The sequence below is a fragment of the Coregonus clupeaformis genome, unplaced genomic scaffold (assembly GCF_020615455.1).
Source record: "Coregonus clupeaformis isolate EN_2021a unplaced genomic scaffold, ASM2061545v1 scaf0111, whole genome shotgun sequence".
Classification (NCBI taxonomy): domain Eukaryota; kingdom Metazoa; phylum Chordata; class Actinopteri; order Salmoniformes; family Salmonidae; genus Coregonus; species Coregonus clupeaformis.
Genome location: NW_025533566.1, coordinates 687391 through 707753, shown reverse-complemented (window position 1 = coordinate 707753; position 20363 = coordinate 687391). Strand labels below are relative to the sequence as shown.

General features: G+C 43.1%; 2 protein-coding genes across 2 annotated transcripts; both read left to right on the top strand.

The window, feature by feature from the left end:
* Positions 1 to 5174: 5174 nt before the first annotated feature.
* LOC123483438 (polymeric immunoglobulin receptor-like) lies at positions 5175 to 10084 on the top strand. Its single transcript, XM_045213423.1, has 9 exons — positions 5175 to 5242; positions 5425 to 5726; positions 6073 to 6396; positions 6702 to 6813; positions 7253 to 7347; positions 7562 to 7602; positions 8866 to 8956; positions 9550 to 9602; positions 9997 to 10084. The coding sequence occupies exons 1-9, from the start codon at positions 5175 to 5177 to the stop codon at positions 10021 to 10023; spliced, it is 1113 nt and encodes a 370-aa protein (XP_045069358.1). The 3' UTR covers positions 10024 to 10084.
* A 6215-nt stretch (positions 10085 to 16299) lies between these two features.
* LOC123483445 (polymeric immunoglobulin receptor-like) lies at positions 16300 to 20363 on the top strand (the record flags this gene model as incomplete). The annotated part of the gene is made up of 4 exons (XM_045213430.1): positions 16300 to 16385; positions 18228 to 18259; positions 18384 to 18560; positions 19975 to 20363. Coding segments are annotated over exons 1-4 (684 nt in total), but the record flags the coding sequence as incomplete, so codon positions are not given.

The following is a 20363-nucleotide window of genomic DNA, read 5'->3' as shown; positions in this document are numbered from 1 at the left end:
TCTGCCGCTGTGTACTCTGTTCAGGGCCAAATAGCATTCTAGTTTGCTCCGTTTTTTTTGTAAATTATTTCCAATGTGTAAAGTAATCATCTTTTTGTTTTCTCATGATTTGGTTGGGTCTAATTGTGTTGTTTTCCTGGGGCTCTGTGAGGTGTGTTTGTATTTGTGAACTTAGCCCCAGGACCAGCTTGCTTAGGGGACTCTTCTCCAGGTTCATCTCTCTGTAGGTGATTGCTTTGTTATGGAAGGTTTGGGAATCGCTTCCTTTTAGGTGGCTGTAGAATTAAACGGCTGTTTTCTGGATTTTGATCATTAGCGGGTATCGGCCTAATTCTATTCTGCATGGATTATTTGGTGTTTTACGTTTTACACGGAGGATAATTTCGCAGAATTCTTCCTGCAGAGTCTCAATTTGGTGTCTGTCCCCTTTTGTGAATTCTTGGTTGGTGAGCGGACCCCAGACCTCACAACCATGAAGGGCAATGGGTTCTATAACTGATTCAAGTATTTTTAGCCAGATCCTAATTGGTATGTCGAATTTTATGTTCCTTTTGATGGCATTGAAGGTCCTTCTTGCCTTGTCTCTCAGATCGTTCACAGCTTTGTGGAAGTTACCTGTAGCGCTGATGTTTAGGCCGAGGTATAGTTTTATGTTTCATCTAGGGCAACGGTGTCTAGATGGAATTTGTATTCGTGGTCCTGGCAACTGGACCTTTTTTGGAACACCATTATCTTTGTCTTACTGAGATTTACTGTCAGGGCCCAGGTCTGAGAGAATCTGTGCAGAAGATCTAGGTGCTGCTGTAGGCCATCCTTGGTTGGGGACAGAAGCACCAGATCATCAGCAAACAGACATTTTACGTCAGATTCTAGTAGGGTGAGGCCAGGTGCATCTATCTGCCTCCAATATGCTTCTGTCATACCTCTTAACCCACGCCAGAAAGACCCCTCTATCCTTTTGTGTTCATAAACTACTGAAGACAGTCTGCTGTGTTAGTTTTCATTGTCACCACATACACTATCTGTTATAGTAGTTATGTGTCACCCACCTTTTACCCTTGTCACTTGAACTTGTTACATGTTCATCTTATTTCTCTTATGTATCTAGTCAAATGTCCAACACCAGTAACTAATCATGATCAAGAGTGTAAATTAAATGTACAAGCTGTGTAACAAAATAATTATGATGATGATGATGAATTCAAAATGTGTTGAAATTAATATGTATTAGGTTAAAACTAGACCATAAAATACCATAGCTGATATCTGCCACTGAGGGGGTTATGTACATTCAAACAGAAACAGGAAGAGAGTTAAAGACATGTAGAGTTATACTCTTTTTTTTATTTCACGTTTAATTCACATTAGTTGAACTCATCCAAATGTAAATCAAAACTAGATGTTGAACTGACGCCTGTGCCCAGTGGATAGTGCCACTGTCCATTGGTACTTCACTAACCCTGGTGGTATGAGGTTGTGCATGCTGGGTGGTAGTGGTTCCTGTGTGAGGAGCAATTCTGGAGATTTAGATGGAAGATCAGTGACTTTAATCAGACCACTGATGCTGCCAAAATGTTTAAACCATGACTGTATGTCTAGCAAATTACTGTGTGTGTTTATTTAATGAAAATAGCTTCAAATATATTTTTTATAAATTCTTTCCCTAAACCTTATTTTTCCATTGAAATGCTTGGTCTGGTCGTGTGGGTGTGTTGATACAAATGTATATATATTTACATTTACAGACCTGATTTGCGGAAACGATCGTCTAGACTCCCCCTTCAAAGTAGGAGGATACATATGCAAATAAAATATGACTGGTCATTGGTCAGAATAATCAGATCAGATTGAGATGTGATGCTGTGGGACAAAAACTCCATCCCACCTGAACAGATTTTGTTTTCAAACAGCTCTTACACCAAAAGGGTATTATCATAATTTTCACAATTTCAGAGTATTATTTCAACTTCATAGTGTGCAACTATCGTAAAAAAACCTGTAATATCATGTTTTTCACTGCACTGCCCTTTTAGCAGTGACTATGAGTGGACTGAAGATGGAGAACACTGACTGGTGTTGGTGTAGAGTGGTAGAACTAGAGATGCCTGTTCAAATCACTGTCAGTCAACAAACTATAACACAAGTCTGGTTGGGTCCTGATAAACTATTTAATATGCATAGTTACTTCACATATAATTCAATACTTTTCTTACATTAGCATCACCCTGATAATATGTATTTAGTCCATGATTTACTTCCTCACATAGATGATAGTATGTGAAAAACATAGTCTGCATGTCTATCTGATTGCAATTTGCAGAGCCTCAAAACAATGTTATTCTTATGTAGTTTACAAAAGTTTAATCAGGAGGTCCCGGGTCTTGGATTCTACTAAGCTATTAAGCTAACATATTAAATTGTTTTAACATCATCATAGGATCATACCAAGGATAATTTAGCTATTTGATTTAGAATTGTTAAGTATATAAAAATAGAATAACTAAATTATTTGATAAAACATTGAATTTGGCCTTACTGCTATTATCTCATAGAAACACATTGTGGATAAAAAACACACACACACACACACACACACACACACACACACACACACACACACACATTTGTTTTTTTTGTAAATCGTTTCATTCAGTAATCCTGGTGTTACAATCACCAAAGTGTTTTGACAGTAGTTGTAATTTGGTCGTCTGGTTTACTGTAGCAAATCCTCTCCTTGTTGAATCAGACCCTTGGAGTACTTTACCTTCTCCAGCTTCAATGGAATATATAAATGCTTTGTTACAGTTTTTTAAAATCGCTTTGGCACTTTTTTCACAAGTATGTGGTACATTTTCACAACTTCAAACTGGTCACACTTGTAATGCCGCCAGTCTTTCTTTCTGAACCTGTCATTGTGCATTCATTTGGATTGTAAACGTGTAATGAGAACATTGTTTAATCACCAAAACTCAACAAAATTAATATAATCGTTTCAAATCGCCGTTAGAAGTGCTGAAAATAATATGCTATCATCGCCATCACCCTCTAAAAATATATTTGGGTTAGTTATTTTTACAGTATAGTTCCAATATGATACTGTGAAGTAGCTGTGCAGCACATAGTAACAGTAATACAGTATATAGTGCTGTACCTGAACATACTCGGCCCACAGTTCTTTCACCCTGTCGTTGTTTCTCTCTAAAGGCACCAGGTCAATGTGTTTCATAGATACCTGCTGCCTCTTCATAAGGTGGCCGATTGTTGGTAGGCTGATGGATGCCACATTGGCAAAGATGTCACCGTTCTCCTCAATGGCCTGCTTTATTTCAGACAGCCATATGTCATTCCTGGCACTCACCATTTACAACACTGCTGGTCGGTCAGCACACAGCCACGGCACCACCATGGGGTCTTCTGTCAATTCTGATCATAGAACAGAGTATATTGTCAATAGATCACACTGTAAGAATATTGTAACATGTTTTGTGAATTTACATGCATTACAATATATCATATAATGAAAATGTACTGTTAAAGCAGAGTGCATATCCTACAGACTTACCGGTTTTCTTGGTGAAATGTTGTCATGATTGAACTGACAGTTGATCATTTCAGATTTGGGTGAACTAATCAGGCAGCCTCTGCCATTGTAAGGCCTCTGTTTACCACATGGTCAACAACGATTGCCCAGACATCATTAGACACAACAGTTCCCTGCCCTCTGCCTCCCTCTCTATCTGATGTCCACCTCTTTGACGTCTTTGACCTCTTTGATGGGTCTAATGCCCACTTCTTTGACCAATTTGATGGGGCCCATGCCCACCTCTTTGACCTCTTTGATGGGTCTAATGCCCACCTCTCTGATGGCCCCTTGTCCACCAGCTCTTTGATTTCTTCCTCTCCCTTGCTGTCTATCCTGCTCCTTGTTAAAGAACTTGCAAGTGTTCACACACCCCCTTTTATATGGTGACCAATAGTGGTTGACGGTATGTGAAATCAATTAGTACTAATGAATATTCATTATGTATGGTTATCATGTATGATACATGTCATTTAGATGTTTATACTATACAAACACACATTGTATTTCTGTGGTTCTCAAAATCCATATATATTAGACAAACCAGTTTAAAATCTATAGGTCTACCAAACTGTTAAGTTATTAATCATTAAGTGCCGTTGAATAAGGTGATGGTCAAATGTTTTTAAAGAAATGAGAAGAGAATCATATGAAATGTATTGTGAGCATTGCATTGTGAAAGGCAATTACTTTATATGAAAGGTGTTTTTAGATGAAACACTGGTAAGTTACTATGTGATATTGTGTGTTGTACTTAGTCAATTGAAAATGTGCTTAAAGTTTTATAAGTCTTTCCTTGGCTCATCGCGCTCTAGCGACTCCTTGTGGTGGGACTGGCGCCTGCAAGCTGACCTCAGTCGTCAGTTGAGTGGTGTTTCCTGCGACATATTGGTGCGGCTGGCTTCCGGATTAAGCGAGCAGGTGTTAAGAAGCAGCGCGGCATGGCAGGTCATGTTTCGTAGGATGCATGATTCGACCTCTGGTCGGGTAAAATTATTACTAAAATCTTTAAAAGAATTTGGAGAGAGACAGAGAGCGTTCTTGTTGAACGTAAAACCACATCAGACTGGGATGTGGACCGGAGGACCCTGAACATTGAACCTAGTTTTTAAGTGAGAGTTTGTGGAGGTCTTGGTCTAGTCCCCATCACTACATCTCTGTAGCACATGACCCCTCAAATCTATCAATGTCTAGCACATTGAGAACATTTATCACATAGTTTCTTATATACTGAAATATTTAATTTGCCAATGTGGTGTATGTCACCCAATTATCGAATATTTGTAATCATTAGCAGTCTATTTTTCAGTAGAGGGTAACAGGATAGTAGTGACTTTTGGTCCCAAAACCCTTAGAGAAAGCTGAAATATATTTTAGTTACTATGATTTTGGGGTTAAACTAGTCTATACACTGCAATAGTTGCTATCTGCCACTGAGGGGGCCATGTACACACAAACAGAAGCAGGAAGAGAGTTACAGACAGTGAAGTCTATTAACATTAGGAAGTAGAGTCATTCTGGCTGTTGCCTTCGTCCTTGACACACACTTGTGCTCAGGTATCATATTATATACCAGGCAGACTGAAACCTTCACATGGCTCTTCATCTCTCCCTCCTCCTCCTCCTCCTCTTCCTCATCCTCTACAGAGTATCAGCAGGTATGTGTAACATGTTTCTATAAAGGGCTGAAGTCCAGTGGGTCAATTCACTGTAAACACGGTGTAATAAATCTCAATCATTAACAAGCTGTTTTATAGTGTATAAGCAATGGGATTTTTTTCTGCAGTGCAAATTCTGTTGAATTCCAACCTAAATGTGTTTTGTGTTGATGTGTCCACAGTGAGGTATGTGTCTGTGCAGACAGGAGGCTCCATCACCATCCCATGTCACTATGATCAGTATTACATAAATCATGTGAAATACTGGTGTAAAGGGTATGATTGGATTCGTTGCTCCTCTCTAGTACGCAGTGACCATCCTAAGAGCAGTGGTAATGCCTCAATCTCTGATGACATCAACCAGAGAGTCTTCACTGTGACCATGACTGATCTGGAGCCAGAGGACTCTGAGAGTTACAGGTGTGTTGTGGAGATCAATGGAGGATCAGATATCATGATACAATGGTTCTACCTATCTGTCACTTTAGGTAAGATCCCTGCAACTCTTACAATTCAGTAAAGTAGAATAGGTAGTTCTCAGTAATGATGAGACAATCAGATATAGCCTGCTTCCACAAACTAAATGACTGGTGTTCTCATTTAATTTCCTGGTAACTGGTTCCTTGTCTGGTAACTGGTATCACCATTATTGTTCAAGTTGACCTGAAGAATACTTTATGTTCTCTGGATGTAGATTGTGGTGTAAACTTTGTTCAAATTCTGCAGTGGTCGGTTTTAAAACATTTTTTTAAATAATATTAATAATAAAATATTTACTAGAAATAAAGTTCTGCTGCTGAGTTCTTTCTTTGGTGTCTGTACCTCTGTGTTCAGGTACTCCAGAACTCTATGTGGACCAACAGGAAGTGACTGGAGTAGAAGGAGGGAGTGTCACTGTCCGTTGTTACTATAGTAACTCTGGAGATATGAAGTGGTGCAGGATGGGTGGTGATTGTGTGTCGTATTCTGGGACTTTACATGGAACAGTGACATTAAAGGATATCAGTCTGGCCAACAACAGAAAAGTCTTAACAGTTACTATGAGTGGACTGAAGATGGAGAACACTGACTGGTATTGCTGTGAAGTGGGAGAACTAGAGTTGCCTGTTCACATCACTGTCAGTCAACATACTGCAACACAAATCATCACTGCTATCAGTAAGTACATTCTGTTTGGGTCACAAAAATAGTTTAATATCCATAGTTACTTCACATCAAAATGATGTAATTTTCTTACATTAGTATCACCCTGAAAATATGTATTTATTCCATGATTTACTTCCTGACATAGATGATAGTCAGTGAAAATCTGCTACTGTTTTCATAATCCTTGACAGCAGATTCACTTTGTTTTATCATCTGAAACAAATTGGAATATTGACTATGAATGTGATATTGCTATACAACCTGACTATCTGGTATACCAGTAATTTCATTGATGCCATTGTTGTTTTACATCACAGCAAACCAAGCTCCAACCAATCAACAACCCTCTGTCTCTCCAACTGCTGAGCCTGTTCAGATTGACAACACAAGTCAAGGAGCTGAGGGGAACATGGAGGACGTCCACCAGAGGTTATTATCACTCATTCAGTTGTATTATCCCACATATTATGGCAATTTGCTGATAATATGAACACAAAGAAACATTACAATTTTATCATACACTACAACAGTTAAAGCTAACCAAATACCCTCCCTAAATGCATATAGAGACTGTTACCACTTCGTCTTGGTAGAACATCTCTGTGGTTGCCTTGTGAGACGTAGCAGCAATGTTGGTGTTATTCTCACTCATTTTGAAGGACAAGTTGCACACTTTAAAAACAACATTATTTGTATAGTAATAATCTCAATAATAATAATGTAAACTTCCACACATGTGAATAGCTAAATAATTGTTCCATTTATCACAACATTGCAAACAACAAATTATCACTTTCACAAATGATACATTTATAATGATCTAATTTAATTGTATTTTTAATTAAAGTTCTTCTATGTAATCCATCAGGTCCATAGATGTGAAAGTCCTACTGATTCCTTGGGGCATGTTGGTGGTGGTGACAGCTGGTATCCTAGTCACATGGAAGATGTGGACAAAGCATAGTAAGTAGTCATTTTATGTGAATATAAAAAAGGAGAATAGTTGACAAAAATACTAAATGTATTGACATTGTGACCAACAGTATATTGCTTGCTTGTGATTTATATTGAATGACATAAAGTATTTAGAAGAATTGTCTATAAGAAATCCATTCAGAGGTATTATTGTACTATAACAAACTCAGAAGTAATTGACATCTCCCTCTCTTTATTACAGAGGACAATAAGGCCAAGGACCAGACAACTAACAACTCAGTGGTAGGATACACTTGTTTTATTATATTCTATTATTTTCAACCATCTGCTTTTCTGTTCATGATTTGGGATCATCTACCATTTAACACTAGTGTTACCTCTTCAGTTGGTTATCAATGAGTTGACATAAAAGGTCCCATATTCTAACTGAACCCAAGGTCTTATAGCACTTAAGATGTTGAAAAATGCTGTTTAAAAGACAGAGAACAGGAAGTTGTCAGTTCACTAAATATATCTGTGACTGCATCCTATCATGGAAACAAACTGTGGTTTAGTTGGTAAATAGACAAGTCCTGTTTCTCTTTGCTATTTATTTCTTTGCAGTCTGCTGACCCTGAGCAGGACATTGCATACAGCATAGTGAGATACACCAGAGAAACAGCACAGCAGGTACAAACTGAATAAACCTGGTTTAGGTCTGTGGAGATCTTGGACTAGTACCAATCACTCCATCTCTGCAGTGTGAGCTTGGGTTCTCTCTCTCTCTCTCTCTCTCTCTCTCTCTCTCTCTCTCTCTCTCTCTCTCTCTCTCTCTCTCTCTCTCTCTCTCTCTCTCTCTCTCTCTATCTCTCTCTCTCTCTCATCCCTGCAGTGTTGAGCTGAGTATCTGAAGTTCCAATACTCTGTCTTCCTATGCATGTAGCCATATGTTTACCTTCTGTGCTGTCCATTTCTCAGAGCCCAAACCCAGACAGCCACCATGACGTGATGTACAGCACTGTGATGCCTGATCAGTTCAGGACAGAACAGAAGGTCAACATATGGCTACATGCATCGTTGGTCTTAGACAACATTATGGCTGTTTGCATCTGTTTTAGAAAACAATTGTATTTACAGTATAATGTTCTGTCTTAGAACAAGCAATAGATAAATGTACACTATAACAATACAACAATACATTTTTGTTATCTGGGTGTCTCTCTTACAGCAGCTCTGGTAACTCTTAAATGTTGTGCCAGGGTGTGGATTTGCTATGTTTAGTTTTTCTATGTTTTTGTTCTAGATCGTTTGATCTATGTTGGCCAGGGTGGTTCCCAATCAGAGGCAGCTGTAGCTCGTTGTCTCTGATTGGGGGCATACTTAGGCATCCTGTTTTGCACTAGTCTTTGTGGGATCTTGATCCGTAAAGGTTTGTTGTGTTATAACCTCAGGACTTCACGTATCGTTTGTTTGTTGTTTTTGTCGTTAAGTGCGTTAAATAAAAGTATGTACGCTTATCACGCTGCGCCTTGGTCCGTGTCTTCAGTCAACGATCGTGACAAGCAGGCCCCATTTCCTGAAGATGATGATGATGTCACATACAGCACTGTCATCCCCCAGCACAAGGCCCAAATAAACGTACAGACCTGTCACGATCGTCGTATGAAGCAGACCAAGGCGCAGCGTGATATGCGTACATCTTTTAATGAGTACTTAAAAGACAATAACAAAACGATACGTGAAGTCCTAAGGTTAACAAACACAAACCTCTCCGGAACAAGATCCCACAAATAACAAGTGCAAAACAGGCTGCCTAAGTATGGGTCCCAATCAGAGACAACAAGCCACAGCTGCCTCTGATTGGGAACCACTCCGGCCAACATAGAAACACATGAACTAGAACATGAACATAGAACACTAAACATAGAAACTAACACCCTGGCTCAACATATAAGAGTCCCCAGAGCCAGGGCGTGACAAGACCAAGGTAAAGCTGCTCTGCTGATTAGCCACAGTTACTATAATGTTATCAGAAACAACAGTAGGTGATTGTTTCCTCAGTGTTAATATAGTCATGGTTATGTCACCATTATACCTATAGGCATAATATATCACCGTTATGTCACATATCACAATTACAACTGTGTACACTTTTAATTTCACTGAGAAGTCTGTTTCAAACTGTACTCTCCATTATAACAGAACTGTCCCTGTTCACCTCTCTACCTGTTCCTCCTCTGTAGGCAGCAGAACCAGATGATAATGTGGTCTACAGCTCACTAGCTCTACAGGTGACCACACAGGTCAGTGTCGGTGTCTCCTCTGTCTGTTGTACCAGATGATGCTGATTTCTCAACAAAGATACAGACAACACCACATTGCTATGTGTTGTAAACGTCACTCTTTAACCACACATCTTTCTTAGTCTTTTTAGTTTTGCTGCATGAAAAACTGTATCATCACATTGTGACCAGCTAACCACATTGTTTTCAGTGTGTATCCATAACATTACAGTGTGGAGTGTGCCTGGGTTTAGGGTGAAGTTGCCCCTAGATGCTGATCTTGGGTCAGAATTTCTTTTAAAAATCCCACTAAAGGTTAAGGTTAGGATTGGGGGAGGGGAAGATGATTCTAGATCTCTATCTATTGGAAATGTCACCACAGTGATTGTTACTGAATGTTACATGTTCTCTCCAGCAGAGGGCAGCAGCAGCACAGCAGTGACTGACTGAGTGACCTTGGTGGAGTCCTTATCCTGGAAGGACAGCCCACTCCCCTCTCCTGTGTCACAACATCCATCTGCCTCCAATATGCTTCTGTCATACCTCTTAACCCACCCCAGAAAGACCCATCTATCCTTTTGTGTCCATAAACTACTGAAGACAGTCTGCTGTGTTAGTTTTCATTGTTACCACATATCTGTTATATGTTATTTTCCATCCACCTTTCCCCTTGTCACTTGTTTTTTACATCATCATCTTATTTCTCTCGCCTAATTAATTGTTCTATGCCTGTAACTAATCATGATCAAAAGTATAGATAGTATAGTATAGTAGCTACTATGTATAATAAATACTGTACTGCGATAATAAAATGTACTATACTGTCTATATTGCACAATGGACATCTGTCACACCTGATGTGTATTTTTAATGGATTATCAGATACAATTGAGTTAATCATGAACATATATTTAACATTCTTTGTGGCTAACTGAATTGGGCCGTTTGTTTTTGTCTCTCTCTTCAAACACAGTGAAGGGAGCAGCACCAGGGTTGAATAAAGTTTGGGCTAGACCTTTGTCTCCTTGGTATCTTCTTGATTGATTACAGCATGAGGGGGTGAGGTTTGTGTAATTTAGGGTCTTGTCATGTTTAAACTAAACATGAGTGTGTGTGCAAGACAGGGGAGCGGGTGATTGGTTGGAGTAATAGTTCAGCCGTCCTCAGGGACAAAGGAAGTGGGCGGAGCAATAAAAGAGCGGGAAAACTGAAGAGGACTATATAAGATGGAGGGAGACCTTAAGGATGTGTGCCCCTCTGCAGACTGGTATCGGCTTTGTTGAAAACTTTAATAAAGTAATTTCCCAGTATCCCCTGTGCATTTCTACCTGTGTTCTCTGTTTGTCTGTTGCCAGTTTGTCTTGTTTCGTCAAGCCTACCAGCGTGTTTTTCCCGTACTTCTATTCTCTCTAGTCCCTGTTTTCTAGGTTTCCCGGTTCTGACCTATTCTACCTGTCCTGACTCCGAGCATGCCTGCTGTCCTGGACATATCTGACTCTGACCTGGTTTACAAACCTCTGCCTGACCTGACCCTGAGCCTGCCTGCCGTTCTCTACCTTATTGACTCTGCCCTGGAATACTGACCTCTGCCTGCCCTTGACCTGTCGTTTGCCTGCCCACTGTTTTGTAATAAACATATATAATTTGAACTGTTTGCATATGGGTCTTATCCTGATTCCTGATTGTACAAACTGGCTGACCCAGCAGACTCGGACAAGCTCTGCAACGGCGTCTCCTCCCACTGAGCCACCATTGCAAGACACGAGGAGTTACTTCACAACCTTATGGAAGGATTCCAGACCTTGGCTGAACGCCACGGCTGTGCTTTCCGTACATTGCCGGAGAAAGTCAGCGGATTGTCTATTAGGCAGCAGCCACTACTTTAATCCCCCAGACTCTCAGCAACCCCGCCACCAGCGGCACTTCTTCCCAGCCTACCATGGTGTCCCGAGAACCTTGCTTACCTCCGGAGCGCTATGCTGGAGATTCTGGAACCTGCCAGGCTTTTCTCTCCCAGTACTCCCCCATCTTCGGTTCCGGTTGCCCTCGCACGTCCTCAATGTCCACCTCGCCTCCAAGGAATCCCGGAAATCCCCGAAGTCTACACTTCCGAGTGAATCCGATGTCACCCGAGTTCTCTCAGAAATCACAGAGGGTTGCCGACTCGCCTCCTCCGGAGCCTATGCAACTTGGCAGAGCTAGATTGTCTCCTGCCGAATGGTTACACAGACTGAACACATAGGGCTGTCATTATATGTCTACCTGTCGTGTAAAAAGACCCGGCTCATCAGGAGGTATGAGTACACTGGTGGCCATTACGGAGAATGTCCAGTCTCCCATTACTCGTACCCCTCTCCATGCCATCTTGCTGTGCGGTGACCGGTCCAAATCTCTCCCGGTACTCATTGACTCTGGGGCCGACAACAGTTTTATGGACACTACCCTGGTGTCAGAGTTGGGAATCCCCACTCAAACCCTCTCCATTCCCATGGACGTTGGAGCGCTGGATGAGCGTTCTATTGGCAGTCACCCACAACATGGTTCCTATCAACCTGCGAGTGTCAGGCAACCACAGCGAGACGATCCAGTTTCTACTTATCGAATCCCCTCAGGTACCCGTTGTGTTGGGGTTTTCATGGCTCCAAAGACACAATCCCCTTGTGGACTGGACTGTGGGTTCGATCAAATCATCTGGGCTAGACAATCTGGACCATTTCTTCTTAAAACTAGCCGCCGAAATTGTCGCAACCCCTATTACTAGCCTGTTCAACCTCTCTTTCGTAATGTCTGAGATCCCCAGAGATTGGAAAGCTGCCGCGGTCATCCCCCTCTTCAAAGGGGGTGACACTCTAGATCCAAACTGTTACAGACCCATATCCATCCTGCCCTGCCTTTCAAAAGTTTTTGAAAGCCAAGTCAACAAACAGATCACCGACCATTTCGAATCCCACCGTACCTTCTCCGCTATGCAATCCGGTTTCCGAGCTGGTCATGGGTGCACTTCAGCCACGCTCAAGGTCCTAAACGATATTATAACCGCGATCGATAATAGACAGTACTGTGCAGCCGTTTTTCATTGACCTGGCCAAGGCTTTCGACTCTGTCAACCACCGCATTCTTATTGGCAGACTAAATAGCCTTGGTTTCTCAAATGACTGCCTCGCCTGGTTCACCAACTACTTCTCAGATAGAGTTCAATGTGTCAAATCGGAGGGCCTGTTGTCTGGACCTATGGCAGTCTCTATGGGGGTGCCACAGGGTTCAATTCTTGGGCCGACTCTTTTCTCTGTGTATATCAATGACGTCGCTCTTGCTGCTGGTGACTCTCAGATCCACCTCTACGCAGACGACACCATTTTGTATACATCTGGCCCTTCATTGGACACTGTGTTAACAAACCTCCAAACGAGCTTCAATTCCATACAACACTCCTTCAGTAGCCTCCAACTGCTCTTAAACACTAGTAAAACTAAATGCATGCTCTTCAACCGAACGCTGCTTACACCCGCCCACCCGACTAGAATCACTACTCGACGGGTCTGACCTAGAGTATGTGGACAACTACAAATATCTAGGTGTCTGGTTAGACTGTAAACTCTCCTTCCAGACTCACATTAAGAATCTCCAATCCAAAGTTAAATCTAGAATCGGTTTCCTATTTCGCAACAAAGCCTCCTTCACTCATGCTGCCAAACATGCCCTCGTAAAACTGACTATCCTACCGATCCTTGACTTCGCGATGTCATTTACAAAATAGCCTCCAACACTCTACTCAGCAAATTGGATGTAGTCTATCACAGTGCCATCCGTTTTGTCTCCAAAGCCCCATATAATACCCACCACTGTGACCTGTACGCTCTTGTTGGCTGGTCCTCACTACATATTCGTCGCCAAACCCACTGGCTCCAGGCCATCTAGAAATCACTGCTAGGCAAATCCCCGCCTTATCTTAGCTCATTGGTCACCATAGCAACAGCCACCCGTAGTCTGCGCTCCAGCGGGTATATCTCACTGGTCATCCCCAAAGCCAACACCTCCTTTGGCCGCAATTCCTTCCAGTTCTCTGCTGCCAATGACTGGAACAAATTGCAAAAATCTCTGAAGCTGGAGACACTTATCTCCCTCACTAACTTTAAGCATCAGTTGTCAGAGCACCTTACCGATCACTGCACCTGTACACAGCCCATCTGAAATTAGCCCGCCCAACTACCTCATCCCTATATTGTTATTTATTTTGCTCATTTGTACCCCAGTATCTCTATTTGCTCATAATCTCTTGCACATCTATCATTCCAGTGTTAATACTAATTGTAATTATTTTGCACTATAGCCTATTTTATTGCCTTACCTCCATAACTTGCTAAATTTGCACACACTGTATATTATATGTATTTCTGTTGTATTTTTGACTTTGTTTTGTTTTACCCCATATGTAACTCTGTGTTGTTGTTTTTATCGCACTGCTTTGCTTTATCTTGGCCAGGTCGCAGTTGTAAATGAGAACTTGTTCTCAACTGGTTTACCTGGTTAAATAAAGGTGAAATAAAAATAAATAAAAAAGGTTTGGAGCGCATTCTGCCATGCTCAATGCCTGAAGTAGGCGCAGCCTGCCCCAGGAAGTCTTCCTGCAGGCTTGGGTAAAGTCTCGGACCTCATCGCCATTCCCGTGGAATACCAGGACGTCCGGGAGGTTTTCAGCAAGGCCCGTGCCACCTCACTTCCTCCGCATCGGCCCTATGACTTCGCCATTGACCTTCTCCCGGGCACTGCACCGTCTCAGGGGTGGCTCTATTCCCTGTCGGGTCCGGAGACCAAGGCGATGGAAACGTACATTGAGGACTCCCTGGCTGCAGGGTGTATCTGTCCTTCTGCCTCCCCCGCCGGCACAGGGTTCTTCTTTGTGGAGAAGAAGGACAAAACCTTGCGTCTGCGTATCGACTACCGGGGCCTGAATGACATCACGGTTAAAAACCGTTACCCACTTCACCTCATCGCCTCGGCTTTTGAGTCTCTCCAGGGGGCTACCATCTTCTCCAAGTTGGACCTCCTGAACGCCTACCATCTGGTACGGATACGGGAAGGGGACAAGTAGAAGACATCCTTTAACACGGCTAGCAGGCACTACGAATACCTTGTTATGCCATTCGGACTGACCAACGCTCCTGCAGTGTTCCAGGCCCTGGTTAACAATGTTCTCCGTGACATGTTGAAACGGTTCGTGTTCGTCTACCTCAATGACATTCTTGTTTTTTCCCGCTTGGCTCAAGAACATGTCCTCCATGTTTTTCAGCACTCACCTCTCCCAAGGTCCCGTTCACGTTGTCTCCAGCTGCAGACTGGGCGTTCTTGGACCTCAAGCACCGATTCACAACCGCCCCCATCCTAATCCATCCGGATCAGTCCTGGCAGTTCGTGTTGGAGGTCGACGCCTTGGACATCAGATTGGGGTCTGTCCTGTCCCAGCGTTCGGCCCAAGACCAAATGTTGCATCCCTGCACTTTCCTCTCCCATCGTCTCAACACCAATGAAAGGAATTATGACGCGGGTAACCGAGAACTCTTCACGGTTAAGATGGCGTTAGAGGAGTGGAGGCACTGGTTAGAGAGGAAGGAACACCCTTTCATAGTGTGGATGGATCACAAGAACCTGGAATATCTCCACACCGCCAAGCGCCTCAACTCCAGGCAATCTCGACAGGCCCTGCTATTCACTCGGTTCAACTTCACCATCTCCTTCAGCCCGGGATCCAAGAATGTGAAGCCGGATGAGCTTTCACGCCTCTATAGCCCCTCTGCTACACCAACGGACCCTGAGACCGCCCTACCCTAACTCTTGTCTCGCTGCTGCATTCGTCTGGGGTATAGAGAACCAGGTCTGTGAGGCGCAGTGTTCCCAGACGGACCCCGGGGAGGGGGCCTGGTTACCCAGATGTTTGTCCCGGACTCTGCCTGTTCCCCAGTTCTGGAATGGGCTCATTCCTCCCGACTGGCCAGCCATCCTGGCTCCCGTCGGACCCTGACCTTTGTACGACTACTTTTTTGGTGGCCCACCTTGGTTCATGACGTCTCCATGTTCATCACCGCCTGCACTGTGTGTACTCAGAATAAAATTCTAAGGCAAGCTCCGGCTGGCGTCCTTCAACCTCTTCCCGTTCCTCACCGCACCAGGTCCCATATATCCCTGGACTTCGTCAAGGGTCTCCCTCCATCAGATGGCAATACCACTATCCTCACGTTGGTGGATAGGTTTTCCAAAGCCACCAACTTCATTCCCCTTCCCAAGTCACCCTCAGCCAAGGAAATGGCCCAGCTCATGGTGCAGCACGTCTTCCGGATCCATGGACCTCCGGTGGTCTCCGATCGCGGTCCTCTGTTTTCGTTCTGGTTCTGGAAGGCGTTCTGCACCCTCATTGGGGCATCGGCCAGCCTGTCCTCTGATTTTCACCCCCAATCTAACGGCCAGTCGGAGGGAGCCAATCAGGACCTGGAGACGACTCTTCGTTGCCTCGCCTCCGCCAACCCCACCTCCTGGAGCCAGCAACTCGTGTGGGTGGAATATGCCCGCAACACCCTTCCCTGCTCAGTCACTGGTCTCTCGCCTTTCGGGTGTTCGATGGGATATCAGCCCCCTCTCTTCCCTGAGCAAGAGGACAAGGTCACCATACCCTCGGCCCAGATGTCCGTCCGCCACTGTCGCCGTACCTGGAAGAGAGCCCGGTATGCTCCTCTCAAGACCACCTCCAGGTATGGACGACAGGAAGACCGCCATCGGTCTCCGGCTCCCCATTGTCGTCTCGGGCAGAGGGTATGGCGGACCACTCGGGATCTGCCCCTCCGGGTGGAGTTCCGCAAACTATCCCCCCGTTATATCGGCCCTTTCCCCATCTCTAAGATTCTTAGCCCCGCACCCTCCGTATACATCCCTCTTTTCATGTATCAAGGATTAAACCTCTGTCTCACAGCCCTCTGTCTCCTCTTTCCAGTAAACTAATGGACAACAACACTTAAGCTTCTACTTCCAGCTTATACAAACTATATACATTTTACGGACACAGTATATTTTACAATAGCTCTCTTTTGTTTGTTTTTATTCCCATCCTTCAGCTACCCTCAACCCATCCTATCTATCTCTGAAGACCATCCAGTTTTGATTTATATTTGCTATATATTTTTCAACTCTGCTGTTTCATAAAGGTTCTGAACCTATATACAAAATCAGAACTGTTTGTGGTCGTCATTGAACATTCACGTGTCCTGGTCTCCGTCTGCCCAAAATAAATTATTAACCCGAGTGGAGAGTCAAAGGACAATTGTGGAGGAGTTCCCGGGGTTCAAACCAAATCTGTTAAAGTACAGGGCAGGGGAATTGATGAACAGTGGGGCATTTATCATATGTTACTGTTTAAGTACCTTAAGTTGGTTTCTGTAAACATTTACTTTGATTAATCTATGGCACCTTTTATTATGTTTTTTAGAATATTTTTAGCAATTTTGAATGTATAGTTTCTTTATTGAATTTGATTGTTTCCGTAGGAGGGGCTATGGCAATTTAAAGGCTGGGGTAGAGCTCGTCCCGGACCTGGAGTCGCAGGCAGACCATGATAAGCAGATTCCACTAGCTTCCATAGCCACCGAGTCAGTTTCCACAGCCACAAAGTCAACATTTTATTTAAGGTTAGGCATAAGGTTAGCAGTGTGGTTAGGTTAGGGTTAAGGTTAGGTTTAAAATAGAATTTTAAGAACATCAATTGTAGAAATTGTCGGGGTTTATGACTTTGTGGCTATGGAAGCTAGTGACGACCATGAAATGCTGCATTCACGTGCTCATCAGAACTTCCTATTTCCTAGTTGTGGTGTCGGAAATACAACTTTGTTTCATTCATGTGCTTTTTAGTGATTTGGTCGGAACAATTCTTCAACTAATAAGAGTTTAGCTAGCTTACTTAACATTGACAATATGGTCAAACTAGCTACATTATACATATTGATGAGGCTGTAGTGGTCAAAAATGTATTTATTGTCATCCTTTGGTTGAAAAGGTTAAAAGGTCAGTGGTGAAACTTCACAACTCAACAACTCAGGCGGCAACATTTTCTCAAATCCCCTTGTAAATCCGACTTGGAGGGTTTTTCATGTGAAAATTCCCAGTCAGGACTAGGAATTTCAAAGAAATCCGACAGCACGTGAACGCGGCAATGAACCTTTGATGCAGAAGCATGTAACGTTTAGAGCCCAAGACATATGGGTATCGACTGAAAACCAAGTTGAAGTCTAGTCTTGTGTTTTTCAAATTTGTAATTTTTTGGTGTGGTTTTCCTGTTTTTGTCCCGCACTGCAAATATTCCTCACTGGATTCTGGAACTCCAACAACCTTTTTGTCAAATAAACCAATAGTGACACCATACCAGCCACTGCCAACCAACCCTACAGTTTAGCTAAGCAGTCTTTTATCAACATGTAATGCATTGAGTTAACCTGAAACCTGTAGTCTTGTGGTACAGCAGCTTCCTGAGCTACTGCAGATTCGCTACCTTACAGGACAATGTGGTTTGGAGCTGTGTCTATGACCAGGGTTTATTTCCTGGACAACGTTTATTGTTTCCGAAAGGACTGAGTCTAAATGTGTTTTCTGTTGCTGTGTCTGCAGGTACCCAGGCAGGGGAGTACGGTGTGTCTACAGTGAGTAAGGTGTCTGTGAAGACAGGAAACTCCATCACCATCCCATGTCGCTATAATCTGAGATACATAGAATTTGTCAAATACTGGTGTCAAGGAGATTACTGGAATTCTTGTTCTGCTCTAGTACGCACAGACCAACCAAAGATATCTGGGACGGTGTCAATCTCTGATGATGTCACCCGAAGAATCTTCTCTGTTACCATGACTGATCTGCAGCCAGAGGACTCTGGGTATTACTGGTGTGCTGTGGAGACTACAGGAAGAGATCAACATACATACTTGCACCTGTCAGTTACCACAGGTTAGCTCCCCATACCTCTCCTCAATCACACTGTTTTTTTATTTGTTCAGTATGACACAGCTATGTAGCTATTGATTTGGGGAAGACTGTTTTAAGGCTCTAAATACAATGTATTTACATGGCTATACATATAGGCAGATACAATGTATGTATGGAGTGTGTTTTCATTGTGGGTATACATTGTTATACTGTGGAGAACAGAAACACTTTATTATGAAGGGTGCCTTTATAAGGACTTCATAACACATTCATAAGCCATGCATAATGAAATCAAAATCACAACCAAATACTGATTTATTAATTATCTTTGAGACATTAAATTGAAATACTGTAGAATTCCATTCTTCCTATTGAAGACCGCTCCTTCTGAGGAGTACCAATATGGCGGACGGTGGCTTCAAAGCCTCTCATTGGCCAATACATAGCATCAGCAATCTAGTGTTTGTATGCACTGAGTGTACAAAACATTAGGAACACCTTCCTAATATTGAGTTGCACCCCCTTTTGACCTCAGAACAGCCTCAATTCGTCAGGGCATGGACTCTACAAGGTGTCAAATCTGTTCCACAGAGATGCTGGCCCATGTTGATGTCACGGATACGGCCGAGGCTGCCCCTCCTCCTCGTTCGGGCAGGCTTCGGCGGTCGTCGTCACCGGAGGACTAGCTGCCACCGATCGATGTTTCTGTGTCTCACTAGTTCTGTCTGTATTATTCACACCTGTTACTCATTAGGCTTATTAGTTTCCCTATATTACCTCTGTTTTCCCTCCTGAGTGTGTGCGTGATTGTTCTTTGTTACGTCGTCTGTTGAGCTGTTGTTTTTGCTCTTCCCTGCGTGGAGGGTTTGCTATATTTACTTGGAGTCGAGTAAAGCCATTTATTCTCAGTTCTGTGTCCTGCGCCTGATTCCGTTTCCCCACTGCACACAGACGCTGACAGTTGACTCCAATGCTTCCCACAGTTGTGTGAAGTTGGCTGGATATCCTTTGGGTGGTGGACCATTCTTGATACACATGGGAAACGGTTGAGCGTGAAAAACCCAGCAGCGTTGCAGTTCTTGACACACTCAAACCGGTGCGCCTGGCACGTACTACCATACCCCGTTCAAATGCACTTAAATATTTGTTATTGTCCATTCACCCTCTTAATGGCATACATACACAATCCATGTCTCAATTTGCTCAAGGCTTAAAAATCATTCTTTAACCTGTCTCTTTTCCTTCATCTACACTGATTGAAGCGGATTTAACAAGTGACATTAATAAAGGATACTAGCTTTCACCTGGATTCACCTGGTCAGTCTATGTCATGGAGAGAGCAGGTGTTCTTAATGTTTTGTACACTCAGTGTACATCATTGTCTATGAAATGACATGCGTTGCTTCTCCCTTGGTGAATTTGTGTCTGTGTTCAGGTACTCCAGGACTCTATGTGGACCAACAGGAGGTGACTGGAGTTGAAGGAGGGAGTGTCACTGTCTGTTGTCACTATAGTAACACTGTGGCTAAGAAGTGGTTGTGGTGTAAGATGGGTCTCTACTATGTCCCCTTGGTGGGAAGATATTCAGGTCTTTTAGATGGAACATCAGTGACATCACAGCAGACCATTGATAACAACAACAGACACATTTTAACAGTGACTCTGAATGGATTGAATATGGGGGATACTGGCTGGTACTGGTGTTCCACAGGTGACCTACAGATGCCTGTTCACATCACTGTCAATCAACTGACCACAACACAGAGTATCACACCTGCCTCCACCACCACCCCTACCCCCACTTCCACCATCACCATCTCCATC

Excerpts from the sequence above, each read along its gene's own strand:
- LOC123483438 (XM_045213423.1), top strand. The coding sequence starts at position 5,175 with ATGGCTCTTCATCTCTCCCTCCTCCTCCTCCTCCTCTTCCTCATCCTC. Across the intron at positions 8,957-9,549 it reads CGTACAGACCTGTCACGATC|AACCAGATGATAATGTGGTC; the intron begins GTCGTATGAAGC and ends TGTAGGCAGCAG. Across the intron at positions 9,603-9,996 it reads CTCTACAGGTGACCACACAG|CAGAGGGCAGCAGCAGCACA; the intron begins GTCAGTGTCGGT and ends TGTTCTCTCCAG.